The sequence below is a fragment of the Pleurodeles waltl genome, chromosome 8 (genome assembly GCF_031143425.1).
Source record: "Pleurodeles waltl isolate 20211129_DDA chromosome 8, aPleWal1.hap1.20221129, whole genome shotgun sequence".
Lineage (NCBI taxonomy): Eukaryota > Metazoa > Chordata > Amphibia > Caudata > Salamandridae > Pleurodeles > Pleurodeles waltl.
The window spans coordinates 522,453,061-522,471,631 of NC_090447.1; the positions used below are offsets into that span (position 1 = coordinate 522,453,061).

Here is an 18,571-nt window from a genome sequence, read left to right on the forward strand (position 1 = left end):
ACTAAATGTAATGCATGTAATGACCTGAATCAGGTTAAAGGTGGCGACCTAGCCATGAAACACAGTTAATCCTGATAAAAAATCTCCAAACCTTTCATCCAATGTTAAAGCTGACCACACAGATCTTTGCTGTCAAAAAGAACGATCAATAAATGTTTATTCATGTGTCCTTAATTTTCCACAGTGATGAAGGTGTTGCTAATCTCCAGTGCAGAATCTATTGCCTCTGTAGTTGATAAGAGCATAGATGTTGGTTTGGCAATATGCCAGGGGGAGCACGAGTTATGTCACTCACCTATTGACCCCTCGCCAGTGACATCACATATTTTACCTTTTCTTCTAACCTAGCAGCAGCATGTGTGAGGCTATTAAGGAGACTTGGGGAAAGGCAAGGAGTTGAATCTTCAGCAACTAAATCGGGCCTTTAGACTACCATTTACTGCCTTTTTTCTGCCACATGACCCCTTACATGACGGCAGGGGGGCCAGAGGGTAAGCCAGGTGCAGTAGCTGCAACCCTTAATTGAAATCAATAGATAAGGCACACTGCTGTACCAGTATATTGTTTATAAATATGGATATTTGTTTGTGATCACATCGACATTTCTTTGCAACTGCACTGATTTTTGTTTGGGGGTCTACCAACGTTTATATAGAGCTGCATATAAGCGTGTTTGCAATACCTCCCCAGTGTGAAATCAGTGATGACTGGCAGAGGAGGAGCTAAATAGGCATAACAGTGGGTTAGAAAATCGTTATGATTATCGTGATTTAGATCGACTGTGTCACCAAGTGCTTGCATCACTTATTCAATCACGCTGTAAAAAGGCAAGAATTATGACAGTATTGAACTAAAAGAGGAGTAAAGATTAATTTCAAAGGAGAACCATTCTATAGTACGAGTAAAGGGAAGAGTCAACTTTATATTTTTTTAAACAAAATAGGTGGCTGGATGTAGTCTGTATATGCATGACCCCTTATGGTTTACACATTAGTGCCCTTGGTACACTTGTTGGCCAAGCATGCTAACCACAATGAGCTTTTTGGCCTACATGAATGTAGGTGCATGCAGCACATGGATACCGAGAGTGCAGGTTACTTGAGTGAGATGCACACATGGAAATCTAGTTTGTGATCATTAGTGAGTATATTGGTGGAATACAGCAACAACAGAGTTGCCTTAGTTGTGAAAAGGGACCTTTAAGTGAGAAACAGATCCATATTCGGGGCGGGGTTTTTAATCATCATGACGTTTATTGTATTTGTCACAGGTTGTTCCTCTGAAATACAGCACCTGAAAACACACCCAGGGGAAAAAGTCCGACCTTTTGTGGTGTATTTTGCAAAAGTTGCTCTTCCTTAATCTGTGAAGAACAGCTAGGGTGTGAAGAAATTCTAAGGGTCTATAAAGAGTAAAGAGCATATATACTTTATAGCCGACACTTTCAATAACAAAATCAAGTTGTAAATACGTTTATGTGACGTTTTTAAGCAAGGACCTCAGCGAGCATATTAAACAAAAACAAAAAAAACACCCTAATCCCAATTCCAGATCCATTCACAGTCCAAAACACTTCATATTGAAGACAGTGTCCAAATAGCTCCACAAACCTCAAGCACTCTCCACCCCTTCATGAAGGAACTCCCGATCTCCACCATCCCCTACATGTTAACGTTGGAGGCTTGGGCTTCATGTAATATTTAAAATTCATGCCTGGATACTGTAAAAAGGATGTTCAAACATATATTTTAAAAATTCCACTGGGAGCCCCAGCCTTGGCACAGACTGATTCATTTGCATGGAGGTAAAACGCTGAAGAGAGATAGGTTCATTTTATGGCATTATTTAAATGCTTTAGCCTCTGCTGCAAGCGGATATGTATATTTGGTGGAAAACGTGGCTTGTTAATGGGATTTGTGTGGTTTTAAAATGAAATAAAATAAAACAAGTTTGAAACCCCAACCACAGTTGCCATACCTGGTTAATCACTCCTTGTAGATGGGGATAACATTTACATATACGCAGTATTGTATTGCAGTGGGAGTCATAGGCAGCAGTGTGGAGCTTCCTCTGCCCATTCAGCACAACGGATTGTCACAAGGTTACACCTTATTTACAATGTGCTGGATTGCAGGGCAGCAGTCACCGGAGGGCAACGTTAAGAAACAGCAACCCATTCAAGCACTTAATGACACTATTCCTACGAATTTTAAATAGACTTTAAACATATCGCATGTGACCCCTTCCACGGATTATTCAAGGCACTTCACATATTGACTGTTTCCCTCTATAGGGACCAGCATCCCTGACAACCCTTCCTTTCTTAGGGCCAGTTTAAATAAGGGGTCTAACAACCTCCTTGTTCTTTGTTGTCAGTGGCAAAATGCTTTGATAACTAGGGCCCTTCTTTAGGGCTAGTGCTTAACAAAAACTGACAAAATCTCAGGCATGCGCACACACACGAACAGGCACCAAAAGACAACTGACAAATGTTCCCATAATTTATTCTTTTTGCCATGAATAGGTATTAATACTCCTGTGACTAAAAGGACTATTGGAACATGAAAACTATAGAACCACAGTCAGACAAAAAGATGTGTCCACCGCCTCGAAACCCCTTCCGCATCTCACAGTACAGTCATGAGCAACTCTCCCCCTAGGCATCCTTGCTGCTAAAATTTAATAGAAATGCTCTATTTTTATGTGCACCAGATCTGATTCACTTACATCATTTAGATTTCTTGCTATTTAATTATAAAAAAGTAAATTTGAGGCTTTTGACCAAATTTCTCTTGGTGATATGAGTGGACATGATAAAATGTGGCATGTGGTATGCGTATGGTATTCACAGAATACAATAATTAACATTGTTTTAGTCTTCTTTAAACAAACGTAAAGGTTATCTTCTTTTGTACATCGTTGATAATTGGCTGCGTGTCCACTTTCTCTTTCTTCTGGCAAATCTATTTACAAACATTATCAAAAATATGGTATTTACATGTGTGTTTTATATATTTTTTTTAATTTCGCATTATTTTGCTTTAATGTACAAAAATACCAATTCTCAAGTGTCTATTGTTCTTTCTGTCTCCCAGGGAAGCACTAAAGTGAAGGTGTTGTTTTCCTGGATTGGGAATGGCCTTGATTGTTACCAACTGCATGTTGGAGGAGTGTTATTTTTGGGATAATGAAAAACAGGAGAAACAACGAAAATTGTAAACTCAGATGATGAAGGTCTGGTTTTAGAAAATGCAAACATAAAAGAGCTACGCAGCACTTCTTTCTTGTGTTCCCAACTAATTGGGAAATCAAAACTTTAGAATTTCTATTTTTGTATTTTGATTGGCCTGCAAATCTCAGACTGCTGCCAAGCATACTTAAACAACACGGTGTAGTCCATCCCCATATCCAAAGTGGCTTTAACATAGACATATTATATTGGCGCTAGAGGGGGCAGTGCCTAGCTGGGGCTGTGAGGAGATCTCTCATCGTGTGGGCTGCCATCTGAGTTTTCTGTCTCTCCTTCGGAGATGGCCTGCATTGGTGCATTGTAAAGTCGACAGCGTACACTATAACGGCTGCTGCTAGCGATTGGGGGCACCCGAGATCGCCCTACTCGCGAAGAAGCAGTTGTGGCCTTTGGAGAGAACCCCTCAGTGTTGACTCTGGGAGAGCAGGATGTAAGGGGGGATAATGCTTCGGCACCTGGCGACACCTGGTTTGAGTCATCAGTGTTTGGCAAGCAGTCCCCACTTAGCTCACCAGGAGATTTTGGAGAAACCGGGCTCTTCAGTATCTCAGTGGCTGACATTCTGTAACTGGAATCTGACCGGCTTCCCTTTTTCAGAAGTAGGAGCTTGAATTCTTCATTCGATGTATTGGACTTTTTGGCGCTCCTGTAGATCATGCCAGGAGACTTCTGAGTGACGGCTGGTGTAGCTGCAGCGGCAGTCACATTTGTCCCAGATGAGGCTTTCAGTCTATTTCTGGTAGCTGCATCTCCAGACTCTTTTCTCCCAAGAATCTTTCTTTTGGACCTATATAAACATGAAAGAATATGTATCAAAGGGAAAACAGTTTCACACTTTTATAAACACTGGTGAAAAATATTTAGGATGGCTAGTAATGCCCTTCTCTGAAACAAGTGAGATCAGGACTGTGAGCCCCCAACATCCATTATCGACTCGGCCAAATGGATGAGATCAAGAGACCACCACACACACACACACAACATTCCACACCTATGTCCAATTTCTCAAACCCCCCAGTCTGCCTGATTTCTCAGAGCTCTGTGTAAATGCACTTTAGTGATGTAATTCATATTCCCATCTGCACCTGGTACTAAGAAGCCACACAAGAATGAAATGTACATCAGACGAATACTAATAATATAACCTATAACATGAAACAACCACATTCATGTTTATTTTTACAAATGCACTCAACTTTGGCTACTGATATTATTCTTGCCTTAAATTTGGGACGTGAAAAAAAATCATAACTATCATCACAAAAGTAATGTAAACAATTGCAGCAATATGAGCTAAACCCCTCCATTTGTGTGTGTGTATGTGTATATATATATATATATGTGTGATTTCATGACAGGTGTGATTTCAAGACAAGGTGTATGAATTTGCATTTTGCAGCATACAGTAAACGGCTGTTACTGTCAGTAATACTCAACTCAAACACCCCAACTTCATGAAGCACACATCTGCCTGAATGCACATTTTCAGTGTACAGTTGTGGGGTCCTTTCTCTATTTGATACTCAGATCTCCCAACTTCATGAAGCACAAGTCTGCATGATTTCACATTTTAAAGTGTACAATAGTAGCCACCTTTGTCTCCTCAACTCACTCACCCATTTTGCTTTACACTTGCTTATAATAAGACAATCAAATGATGCTTGGTTGGATTCATATACAAATATTACATCTCAAAATGCTTACAGTATAATTACAATTAATGGCAGTATCTCCCTTGTTTATATCAAAACTATCACTCACTCACCTTAAATAAAGTTTTTGATTTACCATCAGAAGAGTTTCTTTTCTGGTCTCAACACTATCCGTAAATTTCCCATTTAAATCACTTACTTAGTCCCATTTACTGTCACGGCCATATTATTGTGCTTTATTTGGTCCTACATGGCCCTGCACCATTCATTATTTGATGTGCCTTTTATGGTTCATTTGACACTTTTATAATATGTCTCACTCATCTTTTCTTTGGGTTGTGCACCCTGGTGGATCTTATTTATGCTTGATCATGGCCCCCTTTGAAAGAAAACTGTGATGGTATCAGTTTAGAGGATGGCAGTACTGCCATCTGCTTTCTTCACTGAAGGATGCATAACACTACTCTCCAACCATTACCAAGGAGGGATCGCTTGTCCACAGGGCCCTCAAACGAGTCCTCATATTGGTTTGATAGATGGAGGAATTTACTACTATGATCTTATTGCATTCTGTCATGTCGCACAAGATACAGACCATGGTGGTGATATCCGTATCTTTTCTATACTGCCAAACCTGGCTACCTTGGTCTGTTTCCTGCAAACAGCAGTGAAGATTAGTCAGTACACATTTTCTCTTAACCCTGAAACCAGTCAAAACTTACTTTCCCTCTCTTATCTGCAAGTATTGTCTTAAATAATTTAAAAAAAAATGGACTGCTACGTAGCTGTGCTTCATGTAGACATTTTGTAGACATGTAGACATATTGGGTCTGATTCACAAAGGTAAACTTACAATTTTGTGTAAGTTTACTCTTTTTCGGTATTCACAAACTATGATCTAATAGTAACTACAACTGTGTTGACTCTACAGTTAAGATGGAGAAATCTGCATATAAAAAGATAAGCCTGCCCACTTGCCAACAACTTTGGGCACTAGTACTCATCACAGGCTATCTGATACACAGTTACATGCCTTTACCTCTTTCTGGGACTGCTGACTGGGGAGCAGCTGCTGGCTGTGAGGAAGAGGAGATGCAACCCAGAGTCTCAGTGGGTGTTAAATGGCAGCACAAAATGAGTATGAAAAAATATGCTGCTAATGTTTGCATGTGTAAATGGATGTTTCAGTATGTATACTCACACATCTGTGAGTGTGCACACATACATGCATGTTGGAGAGTGTGTGTATGAATGCATGTCTGAGGAATGTGTTGTGCCCTCTGCCCACCCGAGTCCTCACACAATGGTGGTACCTGATGGAAACATTCATGGGGTGATGCCCATTGCCTACTCCTTGTAAAATGTTGGCCCTTGCACAATGGTCGTAATTCGGGCAACTTGTGGGCAACCATGAGATAATGCCCATTTCCCAGTGTGGTAGAATGCAGGCCTTCACACATTGGTGTCAATTTTTGAAAACCTGTTGGCATACCTAGATCATGCCATTTGCCCACCCCTTGTGTAATGCTGAGTCTGAGTTAATGGTGGAATTTCTTAGCAACTTGTGGGGATCAATTATATGAAGCCCTATCTCTGGCATGATACTGGCACTGACAAAATAGTCATTCTAGTCCTAGTGTGTGCACCCACTGCACAACAGTGCCCAACCCTAGCCTAATTATCACTCTGATAAAACAGTGGCAATTCTTGGCATACTGTAGGCACCCACCGCACAGCGATGGTTCTGGCAATATGGTGGTAATTCTTGTCACATTACGGCCATCTATTGCACAGTAGTGTTAATTCCTAAAACATTGTGGGCATCCATGGCACCACCACCTGCTATAATTCGCATTGTGGTGGTAGTTCATGACTTATTGTTGCCATGCACAGCATGCTGGTGTCCACCCTGGCATAATTATGGCACTGGCTTAATGATGGTAGTTACTGAAATGTTGTGGCCAGACATGGTATGATGGTGTCTAGGCATGGATGTAAATAATATTGAATAATTTAAAGGTCAAGTGTAACCATTGCAAGTGATAAAACATAATGTATGTGCTGGTGTACAAGATTATGCAACACTCTCTCCAAAACCGAAGGCAAAGACGTCTTTGCCAATGTCTGGGTTTTGAACATACAGTTGGGCAAGGCTAAACCTATTACATTCATAAATGTGTGTTTACTATTCAAACTATTGACTGATTGAGTTGGGTATTTGTGGAGCACACATAAACTAAGAGGTGTCAGCATGGTGCTAGGCGTCACACAAGCCAGCATTCCATAAACATAGGAGACAGTTGAAGAATCAACAAAGGAAAGTTTCAGGCCTTTTCTGAAGGCTGTTAGCATTCTGTTAACAAGTCTTTAATGATCGTGCAATGGCTGTTATTTTAGAATACAATGTCAATTCTGAACTCACAGCATTTCTCTTTTGATGCAAAAAGCTTGCAGTATTTTCTTCAAGTACTCCAGTAACTTAATTCAGACATTTTCCCTTGAATTCCAATGACACAGGCAAAGTGGGACAGTTTAAGTTTTATAAAAGAAATGACTCCATAATTCCTATTTTGCTTCTTCCTTCTTAATTTAACAGGATGTCCATGTATTTCAGGGCAATCCTGTTTCGTCTAATTTGCTAGGTTATTATTTTAATCCTGCTGTTGCACCTTCTTATGTTTATGAATTTACTTTCATTGGTTTCCATTATGAAATCTATTTCTCCTCTTCTTTAATTTTATAATTAATTTTGAGCTCTTAATCTGTGAACTTCTTTCTCTGCTCATCTGTATTAAATTTAAAAATCTTGATGTGTCTGTTGAAAGCTTGCTTTTGAACAGCGGTAACATGGAATGAGATCTTCCACTTGCCATATTAATCACCCCCTCCACCGACAGCCATAGTACAGTGCAGTTTAGGGATGGGTATTAAGGACATCATTAAGAATTTGGAGGGAACTGAAAATCCTCCAATTTCCGGAGCAAACTCTAAATACAAAGTAGAATCCAATATCTAAATTTCCTCCACATTAGTATTCCTATGCAGGAAAAAAATCAGCTGGCGAATTCTACTATCCACATGAGGAACTAGTACCAAATTGTCACTAAATTACCATGAGAAAATGTATTTCAAATTGGCAAGATATAAAATGAAAACATCATGATTAACTGTCACAATTATGCTTGACTAAGGACCTGATTTAGAACTTAGCAGATGGAATATCCCGTCCGCCGTATTACAATCCCCACAGAATGTAATGGGATCTTAATACGGCAGTTGGGATATCTGTCACGTTTGTGGGCGGAGTATTCCTCTATGCCAAGTTCTAAATAAGGCTCTAAATCACTAACCCTGGGATACCATGAAGAAGTCTGGTACCCGTTAGCAAAACTCCTCAGTGCCTCGTCACTGGTATTAAGTGCTTTATAAATACCATTATCACGTCTTGTTCCTTATTTAGAGTTTTCTTCAGAAACTGAAGGATTTTGAGTTTTCAGTGCTCGCCACGATCTAAATTAAGCCCTGCATCATTAGAAGTCAAATTAATTGTAATTCACAGAACAGGAGAATCATAGATTCTATGACTTTTATTAAAGGAAAGGTAAGTTCACATAAAACAACATATGAAAGGACCCAAAAGTTGTTGTTCCTTATTAATGAAGTGCACCGCTGAGACTTTTTATCTGGAAGCTGCTATTCTGAGAAGATTTCCAGAGTTAAATTTTAAAGGCAGCGATATAACAGTGCATGAATTTCTGAGTAGTCTTATATGGGTAAATATTAACGTGAAAGTAAATCCACTTCTACAGAACATTTGGGGAGTGGCACAACAGGGGCTAAAAAGGCTGTGTGAATGGAATTGTTCAAATATATCAGTGAGTTTTTACAACAAAGCAAAACACAAGGTCGCAGAAAGGAATGTACAGGAAAAATGTTACTGTTAAGATATAAGCATTCCACATACAACTGACATTTAATTTGCCTAAATTGATTTAAAGTGGGAACTTTAGAAGGGTATTTCTTTCAGGTTGAATGTGAATGTAAAATTACTGAAGTGTTGTGTAGCATTCCGACAACAACAGGTACAATATTTGAGATGTGGTTCCTAGGCAGGTGTCTTCTAACAAATACCTATTTTGGAACAAAGAACCAGCCAAATGTTTTAAGAAATATATTGTTTGACAGAGCTTTTGAAAATGGAGTTGAATACAAAATGTATTTCTATCGTAGTTATAAAGACAGACTTATGACATGTTTTCATAAGTCGTAAAAAGTGCTGTGCAGGGTGTATGGAGGGGACCTTGTAAGGAAACTTGCCTGGCAGTTCAGGCTGAGATGTTCCTATTCAAGCAAGACCAGCACTAATTTGCATATATCAGAATTCTCTCTAGAGTGCCACAGCAGGTGAAAAATAATGGTCTGGAATGCAGTGTGTTGTGGTATTTGTGCCACAGGACTCAGTTCAGACCTCACTGAAGAGACTTAAGTAGGTCGAAACTATTCTATGATTCTATGGCTGTTTGTGTTCCCATCTGAAGGGGTCTGGCCCTGGTAGTTGGAGCTGGACTGTTCCTATTACAGCAGGACCAAAACTATTTGAATATGGTGGGCCTCTGTCTAGAGTGGCAAAGTGGACAAACAACAATGGTCTGGAATTAGTCTCCAAGCAAGCGCTAGTGACTGATGCTTAATTCAAGCATTTCTTCCATCACCTAGTCTTTTGCAGTAGCTGAGTATGCCCAAATATGGGTGCCATGCTCACCGCACCACAGGGCTCAAGCTATACTTTACTGAAGAGACCTTGTCAGTTGAATCTGGTTTCTGGTTGCTGATGTTCTTGTCTGGAGGAGACCAAGTTTGGAAGTTTGGGCTGGACTGTTCCTATTGGAGAAGGACCAAGACTGATTTGCATATGCTGGGACTTTACTAAGAATGATATAGCGGTCAAAAAATGTTGGTCTGAAATGTGACCCTGGGTGATCATCAGTGGCTGAAGTTAATTCATCATTCCTTCTTTCTTTCACCTTGTTCTATGTTGCAGTATACACCACAAGTGTGAGGAGTATTCCCTGGACATGGGTCCTGTGCTCACTGTGCCACATGACTCTAGCTAAACCTTACTGGCGAGACCTAAGTAGGTTGAACCCAGTCTAGTTTTGCTTGTGTTCTTGTCTGAAGGGGACAGTCTTGGTTCAGGCTAGACTGTTTCTATTGGAGTAGGACCACAGCTGCTCAACATATGACATATCTCTGTCTAGAGTCACATAGTGGGTGAAAAACACTAGTGTGGAATGTGCCCTGAGTGCCAGTGGCTGAAATTAATTCATGCATTTCTTCCATCACCTTCTTGTTTGTTGGGTATGTGGGAGTTGCGAGCCTGCAGGCTTACTGTGATCTGCTTGTTCTTGCACTTCCTTCACTCTACAGGCTTTAAATAACCTGCCCTCCCCCATCTGACATCGAAAAAGACCAGAAGTAATCCTTTTTTATATTCAGTGGAGGGCATGGTATCCAGCTTCACAAGGACTCATGCCACTCACTGAGAGAACCAGCCATTGATTGATGATCCTAATCACTTTGCAGAAGTCTTGCTTAACAAATGTAACTTTTGGATTGATAATTGTGCTCAGTTTGCTACAGCAGCAGCTTTCATCAGCATTTACTATGGTTCCCAGAAACAATAAGGAACACTGCAGGGGAGGCTATTAGAACAAATACTGTATGGAAGCCATTACACTCCAGACTCCATCCATTGCCAAATGCCTTACCCCGAACCCATAATGAGTTGGGCTCAGGCTGCCTCCACATCCATAGTCCAGTAAGCTGTGTTGCCTTGCTAGCTCACTTTCTTGTTGGTTACTACAGGGGAATAAGTTCTTCAGCTTTGCCTTCTGCCATTACCAGTTACCTACGATCTCACACCTCATGGATGCACCACGGTTGTGTGGTAGGAGGCCATGCTTTGATGGTGGGAGGGCATGTCTGCTGTCAAAGTTAACAAAGCGCCATCTATGTGCCTAGAGTCTACTGTGAAACAGTATGTAGTTATTTGTAGCATAACCATTTCTTCCAGGTACAGGGAATAAAGTGATGTGTTACACTCTGCACTTTAACTTATGCAAAACTGATAAACTTCAATCTACATGCACTTTTCAGAGTTTCTCAAGTTTCCAAATTCATACAGCAGCTTCGTTTGTGGTTTCCTGCAAAGAAAAATAAATAGCAAAACAATTTTCTTGAAAAATCATATTTCGGATAGAACTCATCTGCTGAATGTTTTTCTGAATTTTTTTCTACAGCTTGCTTTTACCTCAAGGATCCTCTATTTACTTAATTTTTAATACTTTCGAACTTTATAAAATGTAGTAAGACTGTAACTTTCAAAGACACTTCACAAAGTTGTGGATGCACAATCTTTGCAATTTTGAACACCCCTGAAACAGTTTTCTATAATATTACTCTGCGCTGGATCGTTTCTTAGTAATGAGAACCATCCCCCAACCGCAAGATGTTGTGCTCATGCTTAGTCATTGCTGTCTGCCCACTGACTTAAGTGAACTCCGAGGTGAGGAGCACTCACTTGTGTAAATCCAAACATCAGAATGTGGAACACTGCACAAACTCCAAGAAACTAAGGGGCATATTTATAATGCCCTAGCGCCACCTTGCGCCACATTAACATCATTATTTTTGACATTAATGTGGCCCAATGAGGCAGAAACCCCTGCGCCGTATTTACAGAGTAGCGTAATGCATGCATTGCGCCCCTCTGTAAACCTTTGCGCTACACTATGCCTGCACCAGGCACAATGTATGCAAAGGAGGTGTTACCCCATTAGGGGAGCCAGAAAATGGCGTAAGGAAATCTATGACATTTCCTTGCGCTATTTTTTACGCCACTTTTAACGCCTGCTCATGAGAAGTCGTTAAAAGGGGCCTTCCAATCTTTAGAATGGGGCCCTATGTACTCTGCAGGAGTAGTGCCAATATTTTGGCACTACTCCTGCAGAGTACATCAACGACGTTAAAAGAAATTACGCTATTTCCCCTACCCTGCGCCATGGTGCGCCGTATTTTAAATACAATGCACACATGGTGGCTGTAGAGGGTGCTAAGGGGCGCAGGGAAAGTGGCGCTGCACTAGGTGGAGAGCTACTTTCCATAAATCTGCCCCTAAAATAGTAACCAAAGTTATGTCGCCAATGCCAAATGGGGCCTGCCCCCCCTAATGTGGATGGGAAACCCCTGTTAACACACTAGTCTAGGCAGATACTGCCGACCATTGGCTACAAAGGGGATCTTGCTTATCAACAAAATAATTTATAATATGATGTTCACCACAGAATTCTACATTCTTACCTCCTATACTTTATTATCCTGAATATACCAGTTCCATAGAGTATATATTCAGTATGAAGTATAAGCTGGGCTGCTCACTTTGGAGTGATGTACCCCTTACTTGTGACTAACATTTGCCAGCCAATAGTGTTTCACTATACTACTGATCACATTGTGATTACATTTAACAGAAGGTTGAAGGAACCTCTCTTCGTCCCCTTCCCCTTCTGCCCCACCACTACATCAGTGTCACTGGCTGTGCCAGTTATATGCATCGGTTACCTAATTACCTTAATTCCAGTGCTACCAATGGTTCAAAATATGTGCTGACTCCACTGGCAGAATCCACCGACTGCACAGTCCAGTTCTGGTTTCCCACTGGAGCATCAGTTGTGTTCTTTCCCTGAGTTAATGAGTGAAAAATGTGCCCCTCCCCTTTTTACACAGCTAAAAAAACGAAAGAAAAAAGATAGGGATCGACTATGGAGCTACACATTGATGACATGACTTATATTTGTGAGAATAAGGAGTTAGCTAAAAATTCTAGTTGATTTTATTGTCCTTCAAAATGCCCCGTACTTGTTGAACAATACCATCAAAATGTGTGCTTTTTTTTATACTGAACAAACTTGATTTATTTATTCTGTTTGCAAACACAGACCATGCACATCATTGCTATTTGAAGTATAGCAATGTTTGTCTGCAGGAATAAGATGTAACAGATGCACTCTGAAATGTACAATTCAGGCCCACACAATGAAAACCAACTGCAAGAGAGGAAGGGACAGTACAGGCAGAACATGTGGATATTTCCATTACATTAACAGGCTAGTATGACTTTTCGGTTGTTTATGACTTTGCACTTATCTGAGCAATATACATGATTGTGACCCTTCCTTTCATTAAAATCATCTGACTACTGTGGTGCGTATACACAAGTTCACAAAATATCTTGCATGCTCTATTCTAATCTAGCAAGAGTCAACCTCTAAGGGCCCTCTTTTGTGTTGCTTCAAGATACATTAAACACTTGTTGGTACCTTGCCATTTAGTTAGCTAAGATATTCGTTTAACTGCTAGAGCATCAACATTTAACTACAAAGCTCTACAATAATACACTGCTACCTCTTCCTGCCTGGATCATCTTAAGGATGAGTTACATCACTTATAAGCCTGCAACGTCATGATCCCAGCTTACCTAGCAAATAAACTAAACGTGTCTGGGGAACACTAGAGCAAGAGCATGGAGCTCACCAAACCAGAGCCAAAACATGCAAGAAGGAAAAAGAACAGAAGACAAGCTGCCTTTTTCTGGTCAGATCAGCATCAACTCTCCTACAATTCACAAAACATCTCTCTTCAAAGAGCACTCCTCCTGACCTACCAGTCTACACTTGACCTCCCCACTGTCATTGTATCTTCCTAGTGGCTATGCCTCATGTTCAGTGCTCTGTGTCTCTTGTGCTAGATTTGTTCTCCAGAAATACCAACACGTACATACATACACAGAAGAAACAAAACTTGCATTTAGAAACATGGCATGACTCTCCTTGAACGCGGTACCATTTTTTTTACTGGGAAATAGCATCATCTATTTTTTAACACATCTAACTCCATTACTCCCAAATTGCATGTGTTCCATTGGAATCTATTAAGTGCAGTTCTACTTTGAAAAGCAATGTTTCATAATTTTCAAGAGATAGAATGAAAATAAGTGTAACCATCTACACACCTTAAACCATATTTACAACAGTGATATTAAACAAATGTAATCTATGGGCCGAGCAATAGTGGGCAGGACGATCTGGGGCACTATCTGGAAAACTAAAAGTGACCACCCTTGCAATGCTTATTTCAGCACTCCTCTAGCCACTACACTGAAAACTTGGGATGCAGTCACCAAAACCAATGAGCTCGCAAACTTCCCCTCCCTCCTGGGGTGTCTGACCATATTGCATTTATTCAATGGGTGGGATATCTTAACATTTGAGATTTGTTGTCAAGACTTTAACCTAGCAGACTCAGAGGCGTACCATTACGCCCAATTAAAACATTGGGTTCTTCATCCTGGTGTAAGGCAGGCTGCTACCAGAGAACTCCTACCCATTGAGCAGCTTGTACGGAGGGTGGAACTTAAGAGAGGCAGTATGTCCTTCCCTTACACCCTCCTGATATCTACTACACTTACACCCACATTCCAATATGTTACATTCTGGGAACACATGTTGGGGATTACCATTGAAGCACAGCAATTGCAAATCTTTGGCGCAATATACATAGATTCAACCTCTCACTAAGACTGCGTGAAGCCCATTTCAAAGTAATTTATCCAGAGAAACTCCGGAAAATATTCCCCAACATGACAGATAGATGCTGGAGGTGTTGTGGGCTACTGAGAGACTTTTAACATATCTGGTGGGACTGCCCGACTATTTGCCCCTATTGGGAGGAGATACTTGCACAAATTAAAGACATATTGGGCTACCCTGTCCCTTCGACCCCAGAACATGTTCTCTAATGGCTTAGGGACCTGTCTCTAAAATTTTAAACACATGGAGACAGTGCAATCCTTTGGTTGAGCCTGGGCGCCGCCAAGATGTCCCTGGCATCGGCCTGGAAAAAAACAGAAGCACCATCACTGTCTCAATGGGATGCGCGCCGATGGCACGCGCTCACATTGGAGAGACTGGCCGACATGATGGCTGACACCAGGAAAGACTTTATATATGGGGCCCTCTAGCACAATATCTTTCGAGAGGACTCCCTTTCTTCTCGTGCCCCACCCAGACTAGATCCCTCCACCTCTTCCTTATATAAAAGGCTATGCCGCGCTGCTGCGATCTACTTTGGAGATCCTTCCGATATACATCCCCTCCCAGCTCGCGGACACTCTCTCTCTCTGTCGCCTAGCTAACAGAGTTCTCACCATGCAGGCTTTATTGGCTTTTGTATCTTTGTATTTTATATTAATCCATTACAGCGCACTCTTCGACATTGTCAGGGAAACCTCTTCTTTTTAATTTCTTGTTTGATAAACGTACAGCCTATTGGCCTGACTGTAATTATGAAACTGTACCTGTCATTAGCCCACATTGGGGAATGGGCCTTACGAAGGGTATACCATGACTGTTTGTATTACATTTTTTTAAACTAATAAAATCAGTTTGACAAAAAACAAATGTAATCATAGGGTTTAACCCTATACCCCAACACATAACCACATACCACAAACATAAACTCTTAACCCTTAAACTATAACCAGAATCTTATAAATTAACCCCTATACCCTTAACCATAAACTCAAAACCTTATACCCCTAACTCCTACACCACATATCCTCAACCCCCAACCTTTAACCATATACACCTTAAACTTATAGACATAACCCTATACCCATAACACCTATAAACCTGTACCTAAAGCTCTACTTCTTAACCCTAATCCATATCTTTAGATTCCAAACATTAATCCTATTTCATTACCTCTATACACGAACCCCATAACCTAACCCTTATACCCCTAACCCCAACCTTTAACCTTCCTTAATCTGATATCTCAACCTTTAAACCCATACATCAAACGTTTAACTCTTAACCCTATACCTGAAATCTCTAACCTATAACCCTTATTTTTTAACCCAATATCCCTATGCCCTAAGCCATAAACCCTTAACCCCTAACCCCATACCCTAAAGTCCTAACCCCATTCCCTAGACGTTTAACTCACTATACTGTTAATCCCTATACCTTAGATCTTACTTTCTTAACCCCAAGCCTTAACCCCTTCACTCTTTCATACTGTTGTTAACTATATATATCTGGGAACACTTATTCTGGGAGAGGTTACCTTTTCAAAGTATTTATTTTTAGAACTAATAATTCAGAAGTAATAATTTTAGAAGTGTTATTTTTGAAGTTTGGAGACAATAACCAGCGAAGTATCTAGCTATGTGGAGGTGTCACAGAGATGTATTAGCTTACCTGTGAATGACTGCAAACAAATCCTCTGTAGTTCGGGGCCTGTTGGGAGACACAAAGACGTCATCTGCTTCAGGCTGAGAATCTTCGCCCATCGGTGACACTAAGGAATCGTCACTCTGAGAAGACTCTTAAAAAAAAAAAGTATCCAGATGACTATAGGTCCGTGAGGTACCCTAAAGCAATCAGTATAAGCTTTTCATGTAACAGGATTACACTTTTTTTCATATGATGCTCACATGATCTTTTAGGTCAGAAGTTCTTCAGCGGGCATTTAAAAGAATGGCCATGTTACTACTATCCCATACCGGCCACATCAGACTGTGACACTAGTCGTATTTTTTTTGTAACACTGGCTATGTTAGCTTGTTATACTGATGGCAGCAATGTGTACATCTATTTGCCTGTGTATTATTTGAAAATAATTTGGCCCATGTACAATTAGTTAGTAAATCACCCCAAAAGAGAAAAAAATCTCAGAAAACAAATATTGTCCTTTCGTACAAGGTAATGAAAAATGCATTGAAAAGTATATTGTGCACATCAGTTTGTACACTGTGTGTTAGGTAGAAGAACATTACAGGCAAAGAGTTATAATGTTTTCTAGTTTACTTAGGGCATATACTAAAATGTAAAAGAAACTGCTAGTGAGTGTTGCTATGTGAGTGAAGCCTTCTTTGAGGTGTTCTGCAAGCCCAGTAGCCTGGGCTTGCAGAACCTTACTGCTGGACTAGGAGACCATACTATTGAGTGTGATCATTTTAGACAACATATGCCACCTGCATTCAACCTGTGGCTTTTTGAAGCTACCAGCATCCTAAAACAGAGTTAGGAGTATTTTCTGGACTATCCCTTCCACAGCATTAATTATATATGACTAGTCATGTTCACCTGTAATTGCCTTGTGTGCCCCATTTGGTAACTACGATTGATCAGTATTCCAAATGGGAAACATGGTGTTTAAACAAAATGCAGACTACACACTGTGACACCACCTTTAAAGAGATTAGGATTTTTAGTGATGTCCTGCGAGAACCAAGTGAAGTCATAAACTGGCTCTTAACCCTGCAATTAAGAAATTATTCTAGCATTATCACCCTAGAACAAAAAACCCACACATCTTTTAGACAAGACTCCATCTCTGGGCCCCACAGTCTGGCCCCAGTTGCCCTTCATTTCTTCAGCCAAAATTCTAAAATAATTTTGAAAGTGTTAAGGGCTAGATGTATCATGCTCCTGGTTTGCATTTCCTAAATAGCGATTTTTAAGAAATCGCTATTTAAGAAATGCAAAATGGGATGTATGAAAATTGCATTTCGGTAATAGCGATTTCTTAAAAATCGCAATCGCTATTACTGAATCGCAATTAGGGAATGGGACTTCATTCATCCCTATGGGCCTGTAGTCCCATAGGTACGAATGGTTTTGCATTTGCGAATTCCCGTTAGGAATTCGCAATTTAGGCAATGCAAATCCCAGGGTGCTGGGGGCCTGAGGCCCCCTTTGATGCACCCCAAAAATATATTAGTGGACATGTGAAGCACACACATGCCATAGGGGCATGTGTGCGCTACATGTAATTTTTAAAAATGCATTTATAATGCATTTTAAAAATTGCGCATGGTTACCACCAAATTGGATTTGGTGGTAATTGCATTTCCTAAATGCATAGTTCACACTTAGGAAATGCATAATACTAGCGCTTTGGAAGTCACAAATAAGAATTCCCTATTTGCGATTTCCTATTTAGAGAATTGCAATTTGCGATTCCCTAAATGGAGTCGCAATTTCAGGGAATCGCTATTTTAGCAATTCCTTGAAATTGCACTGCAAATGCCTTTCATAAATTTGAAAGGCATTTTTGCATTCGCACCGTTTGCGAATGCAAAAAGCTTTGATACATCAAACCCTAAATGACTAGGAATACTGGAAATATTGCTAAGGGTAATTACACCATGCTGTAGTTTAGTGCTCATATAGATAATACTTTCCATAGTTCAGTGCTCATATAGATAATACTGAGCTCATATACCTGTTGCTGATGGAACTCAGTGAGAGAGGAAGTGGGCTATCTCACAAGACAGGTATTACCCGTGGTTGTCATTAAGATGGCTGGTAAGCTTTGGTATTACAGATACTGCATACAGCATGCTAAAAACAGGCCCAGCTTATGTTGATAATTGCTGTTGTTTAAGATAACTGACTTCACTGTATCTGGGTTGGCCGTCTCCTTTGTGATGTTGAGTTTTCTCCATCTGGCACTTTTTGTTTGCAGAAACCTGTCACTAGTATCACCATTGCTTCTCAGAAGCACACATATCATCATACAAATCCTCATTTTGTGTTATCTGGTT

At 40.4% G+C, this 18,571-nt stretch overlaps 1 protein-coding gene across 2 annotated transcripts in view; it reads right to left on the minus strand.

Moving 5' to 3' along the window:
* Positions 1-2,487: 2,487 nt before the first annotated feature.
* NHS (NHS actin remodeling regulator) overlaps positions 2,488-18,571 on the minus strand; it is a 377,883-nt gene continuing 361,799 nt past the window's right edge. Inside the window, exons 5-6 of one of the 2 annotated variants that reach the window (XM_069204530.1) lie at positions 16,221-16,347; positions 2,488-4,037 (exon numbers count right to left, since the gene is read on the minus strand). In XM_069204530.1, coding sequence (XP_069060631.1) covers positions 3,461-4,037; positions 16,221-16,347 — 704 coding nt within the window. In that variant the 3' untranslated portion in view covers positions 2,488-3,460. The remainder of the gene's footprint in view (positions 4,038-16,220; positions 16,348-18,571) is intronic. The other variant, XM_069204529.1, reaches the window with a different exon arrangement.